The 11,279-nt window shown below is 34.9% G+C and overlaps 1 protein-coding gene across 1 annotated transcript; it reads right to left on the bottom strand.

The window, feature by feature from the left end:
- Positions 1–6,566: 6,566 nt before the first annotated feature.
- On the bottom strand, positions 6,567–10,746 carry LOC127520647 (complement factor H-related protein 4-like). The gene is made up of 6 exons (XM_051908998.1): positions 10,605–10,746; positions 10,362–10,532; positions 7,998–8,189; positions 7,700–7,891; positions 7,039–7,224; positions 6,567–6,873 (listed from the first exon to the last, which is right to left on the bottom strand). The coding sequence occupies exons 2-6, from the start codon at positions 10,402–10,404 to the stop codon at positions 6,683–6,685; spliced, it is 804 nt and encodes a 267-aa protein (XP_051764958.1). The 5' UTR covers positions 10,405–10,532; positions 10,605–10,746; the 3' UTR covers positions 6,567–6,682.
- Positions 10,747–11,279: the final 533 nt, after the last annotated feature.

Below are 11,279 nucleotides of genomic sequence, written 5' to 3'. Positions count from 1 at the left end.
TTTTTTTTTTTGCTGTTTCTGGACCCTGGTTGGCTGTGGCATACTAGTCCCTGACATGTGCAGTTTTGATTAGGTGTGGGTGGGTGTGATGTGGGACCGGGGGCCTTGGGCTTTCGCCTTCCAGCTTGTACTTTCACCTGGGATTTCTTGTCTCTGGCTGGCTCAGCACTTGTCTCGCTGTTTTAATGCTTCACATATTAGATGAGGTGCACACACACATTCATTTGGAACATAAAATAAGTTTAAAGCAGGAAGGGGAAAAAAAAAAAAAAAAAAAAAAAAAAAATGCACACACATAGGGTAAGTGTGGCGTGGGCGTGGCGGCCTAGGCTTTGCTCTGGGCTGATTCCATGCTGCACGCCATGCTTTTTTAATGCATTATACACTAATTGACAAACATATTATGAGTATAACAATGAAAGCAGCCATATTTATTTAAAAAAAAAAAGAAAAAAAAAAAACACAGACAGGGTAAGAGTGGCATGTGTGGGACGGCTGGGGATGGATTTTGGGACCCTCGGCCCCACAGCACCGCACCTTGATAGCTCGTTGCAACATGACACTGACGGGGGTCTATCCTATGCCATGGCCATGAGTGGAATAGAGGCAGCTTTATAATATCTTATTATTAATAGCTGTATCAATATTACCATTATTAATACTATTATTATTATTATTATCACTGCCATTGCAACTACTACTATTATCATTACTATTAATGGCTGTATCAATATTACCATTATTAATATTATTATCATTATTGCTATTACTGTTATCTTTATTTTTCCTCTTCCTGATCCTTTAACCTCCCCCTCATTCCGGATGAAATGAGTATATTTCTTAATATTTATCATTACTACTACTGCTAATACTATTATTACTATTTGTCATTTCTTATTAATTGGATTTATCATTATTATTATTATTATTATTATTATTATTTATTATTAATACTGTTGCTATTGTCACCTTCCTCATTTTTTGCGTGTGATACTATTATTATCTTCATCATTGTTTCCTCCTTTTTGATATATATTTTTTCTTAACTCTGGTTATGTCTGTTGTACTTTCCTACATGCTCCTTTATTCATATATTTCCACTCCCACACACACACACACACACACACACACACACACATACCCAAATCATACTGGCGGTTATGTATGTTTTGTTGGTCTTTGTATTTTGCATTTAATTTCTTTTCTGTAAATATTGTAATTATCTGTTTGCATAATAAAAAAAAAAAAAAAAAAAAAAAGATGTTGATGATTTGTTGAAAATAATAGTTTTGTTTGATGTCACCATTATTGAGGTCAGTGTTTGCTTTAGTTAGGCAGTTTTACTCTTGACTTTTTTAGTGTTAGTTTTTCTCTGGCTGTTGTAGCTGTTTGTTATGGCAAAAAAGACAAGAAAAAAAGTGTGATCAGCTACTGTCAGCTGCTTTATGATAAGAATATAGTCTTCATGTAGTGGCTTAATTCACTGATCTAATGACTGAGCTTTATCTGAGCAAAATGTTATTAAGTTTGTGTTGGATCTTTAGTTTTAATCAGAAAAGCTGAATTAGTTTTAAAACACATTGTACACTAAACACTTTAAAACTCCTGCAAAACTTCAGACATCAAGAATCAGCGTATGAATCTCAACAATGCATTCTGGGTGCATCATGCAAAACTCATCTATGGCCCCCAGAATGCATTGCAGCATTAAGCATGTCACCATTGTTGAGATTCATAGGCTGATTCCTGATGTTTGTTTGTAAGTCTCACTGTAGTTTAAAGTGCTTAGTGTACAATCTGTTTTAAAATGTATTCAGATTTTTTTTTATTAAAACTGTGCTGGATTTTTACATGAGTCACAATAAAACAAAGTTAGTAAGATATTGCTTATATTAAACTCAGTCATAAGATCAGTGAATTAAGCCACTACACAATGATTATATTCTTATCATGAAACAGCCACAGCATCAGATTGTGTTTTCTCATGTTATAACAAACTCAAGGGGCCAAGGGGATCGTGACAGTTAAAGTTAAACAATGTGGGCGCTGAACATGAAAATGATAACTGCGTCGGGCTGAAACTAGCAAAAAACACTTGCGTCATGCCTCGCGTCGCATTGCGCCGGCTGTATGATAGGGTCCAATATTTTAAACAAATGCAAATACACACAAGGTTATGTCAAAAACACAAGTTCACAAAACACAGTCGGCTATGTCTGTGAACGTAAACACCAGGGACAGAAATCGCATGTGTATAATAGATCTGTGGTACATTCTCTTCAAAAACAAAACTTATCCACTGTGTCTTCAGCGGCTCAGATATCGAGAGTAAATGAAGACTGTTATGTTCACTCTTACATCCAACAACAAAATACCTCAATATACAAGAGATTCTTGTTGCTACAGCTGATCCAGCCTAGAGACAATGGCAGACAGTGTACAACTCGCTCAGGGTGGAAACTATGCTAATACGGCAGAGTCGGTCAGCAGAAGTGGGCGGGGCCGGAGCAATGTGATGTCACATTGTGCAGAAAATGAAAACGGCTTCTTCTATGAGACTGTTGAGGTTTTATGGGGATTTTAAAAAAGAAGTGGGTGGATTTTTATCGTTATAGGGTGGTTGTGTACACACACTGCCAACACACATTTATGTACCATGTAAAAGTGAATTTTGCATAATAGGTCCCCTTTAATGTTCAGTGAACAAAGCATGAAAAACATTGTTTAAAATTCTTGAGTTTGCTTTACATATATAAAATGCATAAATATAATGCAAATAATGCATGAACTAAAATTCACACCACACCCAGATAGCAAGCAATGATTGAAACAATGTTAAATCAGTGTTAACCGCATTCAATATCACTTTTGCACCCTCAATTAACGTTGAAAAAATGGCACTGAATCAATGTTACAATGTGATGTTGGTTCAACATCATGCTTGCACTCTCAGAAAATAAAACACAAGTACAACTGACTTAAAGACACAGTCTGAAATCAACTGAAAATAAAAGAAGACAATAATCTCTCAAGGTCTCAGCAGAAGAATTTTGAGAATTAACAGAGGTTTAATTGTTGATGTTTCAGCATATAAATCTCAACAATGGTGACATTCTTCATGCCGCAATGCATGCTGGGAGTCATGAGTTGTATACTATGGTGGCTCCCAGCATGCATTGCGACATGAAGGATCTCAACATTGTTGAGATTCATATGCTGATTATTGATGTCTGCGTGTGTCAAAAACTTTTTTTCCCATAATGTATTTAAAAAAAAAAAAATCAGAATATGATCTGTGGCAAAAAAGTATTATTGAGGAAGATAATATTTTAATAACAAATAACCTTTTTTTATTCAGGAACAACATTATTAAGCTACTCTGCTTTATGATGCAGAAAACTATATCACTCCATCATCTTTGCTTCTGGTTTTCACTGATCATCAAAATGGTGACCAAACATTTTCAATAAAACATCAACATCTAAACCTCTGTTAATTCTCAAAAAGAACTTCTGCTGAGATCTTGAGAGATTTATTGTCTTCTTTTATTTTCAGGTGATTTCAGACTGTGGTTTTAAGTCAGTTGTAGTTGTGTTTCATTTTCTGAGAGTGCAAGCATGATGTTGAACCAACATCACATTGTAACATTGATTCAATGCCATTACCATTGATTTTTTGTTGAAATTTCAACAATTTTTCAACATTAATTGCGGGTGCAAAAGTGATATTGAATCAATACGGTTAACGTTGACACATTAACATTGATTTAACATTATTTCGATCATTGCTTGTTATCTGGGCAGTCAGTCCAATTATTAACATGTTTTTAATCACAAGGGTTGTTAAAGGAATGTTGATAAAAAATGCAAATAATTTCTGTGAGATATCGAGAATTTGTAGCTGAATGAGAATATATTTACTAAACAGGGAACAGGTGTGCAACAATCAGAAACCATGGAAACAAACTATGTACAAGAACTCAGACAAAACAGTGACAGGGAAAACCATGACAAAGAAACTAAACAGATCAGGGGCATGTACCATGAAGCCGGATTAGCTGGCTAGCCAGTTAAGTTTCAGATTAGTTTGTACCAATCCTGGGTTTTAGGTACCATGAAAGTGACTTTGCTTTTAGCTGTGTTCATCACCATAGTAACTTATGCTCCACAGCTAACCTGCTCCGGGGCAGGTTATGTTCTGGGTAAGAGATCTCAAACCGAAATTGGACCAATCAGATGTGAGCAAAGTGACACTGACACATCCAACGCAATAAAGTCCCTCCCCCAGTTTCTCTTCCTCCAAATTAAAGATCACTATATAGTGAAAACAAATATTTAATGATGAAATTGTCTTGCTTTAATGATTTATAGAATTATTTTATGATTTATATATGATTTAAATAATTATTATATGATCTATATTATTAATCCATTTCACACAAGCAATTTTAGTTTAACAGTTATTATTAAGCATTTATTTTAAATAAATATTAATATATACAGATTATATGTAAGCTGTAGAATCAACAGATAACTCTTTAAAAATGACTACATAACCTTACATGTTTGAGTCTCTATTGCTGTATACACAGCAAAATCTCCAGTGTTAAATTAACACTCAAAGTGTACATATGAGTCCATCTTGCCGGGTGTTAAAAAGTAACACTGAAGCAGTGTTAAAGTTAATGAGATGATTGATTGATGATTGAGTGATGATTGACAATCAGTGGTGACTTCTGATGTTAATAAGCAGAATCATTGAAGGAAAGAGAGAAAAAAGGTGTTAATTAATGTTTTATGGAATGTTTCATTTCAAGTCACCATGAAAGAGGTCAGCGTTTGCTTTAGTTGGGCTCTTGACTCTTTACCTTTTATTATTAGTTTTTAGTTGTTATGGCCAGAGAAAATATGATCTGGTCGCAATATGTTTTGATGATATTATCATCGTGCAATGGCCTGATGTCATTTAGAGCCTGAATCTCTGACTGTATGCTTGATATTTAGCTTTAGTATTAATGATTATAATCCTATGATTTCACAGCTTGAGATCCAAGCTGTGTGCCTAATGTAAGGGGTTGTTTGTTTTTTTTTTTTTTTTTTTTAAATCTTTTGGTTTATATTGTAAAAGCTGATCTTCTGCTGAAGATTCACAAAACTGCTGTAATCAATAATGTAAATCCAACTCAGAGATCGGACTGTAAATGACTTTGGTGATTCAAGTCAAATAATGATTATGTGAAAACATAACCAACATCACCTGGTTATCTTCTCTCTTTGCTTGTCTGGCTATTATAACTCAGTTAAGCAGCCAAATAAAACCTAATACTAAAGAGTCAAGGGTCAAGAGCTCAACTAAAATTGTGATTTTTCTCCTTTGGTGATTCTGCTTGTTAACATCAGGTGTCTTCAATAATGGCCAATCATCACTCAATTAATCACTTAATTATCTCATTAACTTTAACACTGCTTCAGTGGGTGGAATAAACATATGGCAGGACTTTTACTTTCTGACCCCTGGACTTTCCACCTCTGGTTTTCCAACATGTATACTAGAACTCGCCATTCCCAGCTATGACACCCGACATCTCAGGTTAATGGAATGCTGCATTAAAATAAAGGGATAGTTCACCCCAAAATGAAAATTCTGTCATTAATTTCTCACCCTCATGTCATTCCAAACTGGTAAGACTTTCGTTCATCTTCTGAACACAAATAAAGTTAATTTTTGATGAAATCTGAGAGCTTTCTGTCCCTCCATTAACAGTCTACGCAACTGACACTTTGATGCTTCAAAAAGTTCATAAAGAGATTGTAAAAGTAATCCATATGAATTGAGCAGTTTAGTCCACATTTTCTGAAGAGACTTGATTGCATTATATGATGAACAGATTTAATTTAGTCTTTTATTTATTTATTTATTTATTAATTCTTTTTCATATAACCTTTGATCACCGAACATAAACAGAAGCTTAACCAAACCTGCTTGACGTGCAAAAACAAACCCTGTTGGTTCTTCCGGAAGCTCAAACGTGTTGTGTAACACACGAGAATGAACCTCATTGGTTCTCACGCGTCAAGTGAACATGCTTGAGTTTCCATTTACCACAACTGTGTGAGTTGATGAATGTTTACATTTGAATAAAAGGCTAAATTCAGTCTGTTCATCCTAGGGCATAACGATAAATACATACACACACACACACACATATATATATATATATATATATAATACATATATAATATAATTATTAATATGTATTATTAATAAATTCAATAATCAATAATCATTATTATGTCTCCTATAATTTATGTTGATAATATAAACATGTCAGTGGTCACATTTGCAATCAGCAGGAAACCCAAAGTAGAAAGAAAGTTTAATAAGTCATGTATTTCCCACATATTTGTGTGACAGTACAAAATACTTGATTATTTGTTACTTTCTCTTTGGTCTTAAAGGCTTTTTGCAATCAATTTTTGAAAAGTCTTTCATTGTACTCAGTACAAAACATATATGCTCACTTAGCTGGCATTAAAAAAGTTAATGTCGTTTTCACACAAGCACAATTTTAAACTTTGATTTTATCATTTATTTAGTTTTAATTGCAGAAATTCCAAAACAGAGAAACTGAGTTGGGGAAAAGGTTTTATATTGATTGGCTTCAGTGATGTTTTATTCACTGTCACTCACACAGAGGCAAATTCATCTCTCCATCATTACATGTTTGTATTAGGTCACTGCCTGTTGAATATTTGCCTCTCTTACAACTAAAGGTGATTCTATCCCCATGTGGTAAGAATATCTTTTCCCGTCCACGCCATCGCAGCTGTATACCTCTTTCGTCCATTTCCTCCACAGACACTGAACAGGGCTCTGAAACAAACCCAACATCTCACTCTCAGTGTCACAGAATACATTCATTGATTCATCAGCACAATCTGTACCTACAAGATTACATCAAACTTACAAAAAGAAAAAAGAAAAATACAGTAAGAATGTCTTTGCATGTCTTTGATGGTGTAGAGTGTTCATACTTACTCAAACACTTAATACTCCCTCTCCATTCTCCTTGTTCACAGGTCACGTATTTGGAGTAGGGGTGACGCTGAACCAGTGTGAACATATTAAAGCAGCTGTATTCAACTTTCTCCCCTGAATTATATTCATTTTTTGTCATTTCAATTGTATCTGCAAAGTTCACGTGTGGTGGTGGCCCACATTTCCCTGAGGGCAAAGCAAAGTTTTTTTTTTTTTTTTTTTTTAGATCACCAAGAAAATGTGACATTAATAAATCTCAATATCAGCCAGATGCCTTTTTTATGGCCTTAAACCATAGAACATGTTATTAATGTAATGCACATCATTAATTTGAGAATTTGTATCCATTTTCTAAATGTTTTAAAAATGCCTTTCTGTATTTAAGAGATCTGGGTTGGATATTTCTAAATATTTTATTTATACTAGATATAAATTTACATCTAAAGTTGTGTTTATCCATGTAAAACTCACCATCACAGTGCTAGTGTGTAGCTATGCTGTTGCTAGGTTACTCTGGGTGGTTGCTAGGACATTGTTTCTTGGCTCAAGTCAAGAATGACTTGTGTGCCGATGAACTATGTACCGAAGTTTTTACTTTAATATGAGCAATAATGATGCTTGTAAACACTATTAATAAAATTCAACTAATAAAGTATCTTACCTCCTACACATTTAGGGAATGGGTTGCCCCATTCTCCATTTGACAAGCAGGTGATTTTGCTATGTCCTTGTAGTTTCACTCCCCTCCCAACACATGAAAGAATTATTGTGTGTCCAGGTCTGATTGAAATCTCAGGCCCCGGGTGTCCGTCTGATCTCATGTTCACTGTCAGGTTTGCAACACACATTACCTCTAAAAACAGAAAGATCGAATCAATCAAGCATTCTCCATGTGAACAACAGATCTATCTTTGATCTATCTTTGTCCAATCCAAGGCTTTTACCGTCTGTGGCCTTACCTTCACATTTAGGAAAAGGGCTGCTCCATTCTTCATTTGACTGACAGGTGATTTCTCTCTGTCCTTTTAATTTCAGCCCTTGTCTATTGCATGAAAATATTAACTTGTGTCCAGGTTTGACGGGACCCTCAATATCAGGGGATCGCTCCATTATTAAGTCTTCCACTGTTGTATCTAGAGGACATGTTGGCTCTAGAGAAAGCAGACATTTGATCACATATTTATCCACACAGAATCATTTATACCTTATGTGGCCCAGTGCTTTGGAGTCACTGTTTTCCCATAAGTAGTGGTTTAGCATAACATTTACAGTTTTTTCATATGGTATTGAGTTTAAAATGGGGTATTCATCTATCCCTAACAACCTCATAATAAATTCGATATGATACATATCCTGACTAAGGTCTGTTAGCTTGTGTGAGATTTGTGATATAAATAAATTAAACAAATTACATTTTTCCACTTAATTCACAATAATTTCCCAGCTGATGTTCATCATGTATCTAGTCAATGTTTTATCCACCAGGTAAGTAAATGTGATTTTAGATTCATTAAATTTTAAGTGACTCTCTTGTGCAGACAAACGTTTCACTCCATTTTCACAGATCCATCATCCTTCTGGAATTTCATCGTATTGCTCAATACACTTGTATTTCAGAATTCCTTTATTTTTGTATGCATCTTTCAAGCAATTCTCAAAATTTATTTAGAAAAAAATATATGTGGTGCAGATTTGTATAAATACAGGTGTCCCTACTAATTATTTAAAAAGCAGAGGTGAAAAGTCCAGGGGTCAGAAAGTAAAAGTCCTGCCATATTTTTATTCCACCCACTGAAGCAGTGTTAAAGTTAATGAGAAATTAATTGAGTGATGATTGACCATTATTGAAGACACCTGATGTTAACAAGCAGAATCACCAAAGGATAAAAATCACAATTTTTAAGAAACCATCACAGAGATCAGGGTTTACTTTAGTTGAGCGCTTGACCCTTGACTTTTTAATGTTAGAATTTGTTTGGCTTGTTGTAACTGAGTTATAACAACCAGACAAGCAAAGAGAAACAATGATAAGGTGGTGTTGGTTATGTTTTTGCATAATCATTATTTGATCTAAATCACTGAACTCATTTAGAGCCCAATCTCTGAGTTAGATTCACATTACTGATCACAGCAGCACTGTGGTTCTACAGCAGAAGATCAGCTTTTTCAGTACAATCCAAAAGATTTCTTAAAAGTTCTGATAAAAAAAAAACAAACAAACTTTTTTTTAGGCACATAGACATCAAGAATCAGCGTATGAATCTCAACAACAGTGACAAGCAAGATATTCTGATCAACAGATCAACTCTGAACATTAGAAAACAAGCTACTAAAAAGTCACATAACAACAGAAAAAAATAAAATAGTGAGAATAAAGGAAATTACTAAAATAATTAAGCTCATAATTTATTCATGCAGCAATGCATGATGGGAGTCGTGGATGAATTTTGATTGGTGGCACCCAGAATGCACCGCAACATGCTTTATTATTCTCACCATTGTTGAGATTCTTGATGTCTGTGTGTCTAAATGAAAGCGACTTTTTTTTTTAAGAACAACTTTTAGATTATTTTGAAAAAACTGGATCTTCTGTTGCAGAATCACAGTGCTGCTGTAATCAATTATGTAAATCAAATTCAGAGATTGGGCTCTAAATGAATTCAGGTCAAATAATGATTATGTGAAAACATAACCAACACCACCTGATTATCTTCTCTTGTCTGGTTGTTATAACTCAGTTACAGCAGTTCAAACAAATTCTAACATTAAAAAGTCAAGGGTCAAGAGCCCAACTAAAGTAAACCCTGACCTCTGTGATGGTGTCTTAAAAATTGTGATTTTTCTCCTTTGGTGATTCTGCTTGTTAACATCAGGTGTCTTCAATAATGCTCAATCATCACTCAATTAATTTCTCATTAACTTTAACACTGCTTCAGTGGGTGGAATAAAAATATGGCAAGACTTTTACTTTCTGACCCCTGGACTTTCCACCTCTGGATTTTGCTGTGTACCTTTACATGTTGGTGCTTGTTCCCAAGTTCCACTGCGGCAGAAAACTGTGCTTTTCCCATTCATTAAGAATGAGCTTCGACATACGTATGTTACACTAGATCCATGTACATAAAATTCTTCAGATTTAGATGTTATGAGTGCATTTTCCACCTTTGGAGGAACGCCACAATGCACATCCACTAAAAAAAAGAAATGTATGGAAATTCATGAACTCCAGTAAGACTGAGGTTAACATTATCAATAGATTCTATTGTCCACTATATGCTGTCGCTGCTCCTCACAAAAATATAATACGAGTTTGAGAAGCTCACCCTCACAAACTGGTGTCTCCCATGTACCACTGACACATTTCATGAAGCGTTGAGTTGGTATGAACCCTGGATCACATTCAAATGCTGTTGTTTCTCCATCATGGAAGATCTGTTTTGTTTTCTTTAGTTTTCCATGGTGAACACTGGGAAAAGCACCACACTCTTCCTTCCCTGTAAAGACAGACAATATTTCAGTACACTATCATTCATCTAACACCTGAGACTGACAATAACTAAACTCACGGATGCACCGAGGTTCTTCAGACCAAGAGCCTTTGCTGCAGGTCACTGAATCCCACAAGTTCCCACTGAATGGTTTATAACCCGTGTTGCAGAAGTAAAAGATTTCTTCCTCCTTGGAGGAGAGGGTGTATATCAACCCATTTTCCACGGTTAAATCAGAGCACAATTTTTGCTTTGCTGTGAGGAAACAGTTACAAAACTTCAAAATTCTGATTTCATATGTTTTTGAGTTGTCATTGTGTAGATATATAGTGATTTGAGTGAATATTGAAAAAGTTCTGTGATATAACTAACATACCGGTGCATTGCCGTATGCCTGTCCATTGAAACTGGGAGTCACAGGTGATTTCTACAAGCTGCTCTGGTTCAAACCCAGGACGACATTTATATTGTATCCTTGAATACATGTAGTATTTTGGTCTCTGATCTCCCACAATCTCTGCATTTGGGATTATTGGTGCTGCACACATTCTTTCTGTAAACACATATCCATTATATCAATTAGAATTAATATTATATGATGAATAATTTGCACAAACTGTTTTTGTTTTATTTCACAAAAATATATTTAATATCAGCACATACCAGCACACAGTGGTTTTGGAGTCCATCCGTCTTCTGTGCATGTGGCCTCTGATGCCTTTTTATCATACCCACGCATGCAATAGTAAGTTT

The sequence above is a fragment of the Ctenopharyngodon idella genome, chromosome 10 (genome assembly GCF_019924925.1).
Source record: "Ctenopharyngodon idella isolate HZGC_01 chromosome 10, HZGC01, whole genome shotgun sequence".
Classification (NCBI taxonomy): Eukaryota; Metazoa; Chordata; class Actinopteri; order Cypriniformes; family Xenocyprididae; genus Ctenopharyngodon; species Ctenopharyngodon idella.
The sequence above is the reverse complement of the archived record's forward strand: the minus strand, read 5'-3'. Positions and strand labels throughout refer to the sequence as shown.

Coding starts and splice junctions, on each gene's coding strand:
- LOC127520647 (XM_051908998.1), bottom strand. CDS start 10,404: ATGAAATGTGTCAGTGGTACATGGGAGACACCAGTTTGTGAGG. Junction 7,225..7,699: donor ATTCCCTAAATGTGTAGGAG/GTAAGATACTTT, acceptor CTTTGCCCTCAG/GGAAATGTGGGCCACCACCA. Junction 6,874..7,038: donor AGGGAGTATTAAGTGTTTGA/GTAAGTATGAAC, acceptor GGTTTGTTTCAG/AGCCCTGTTCAGTGTCTGTG.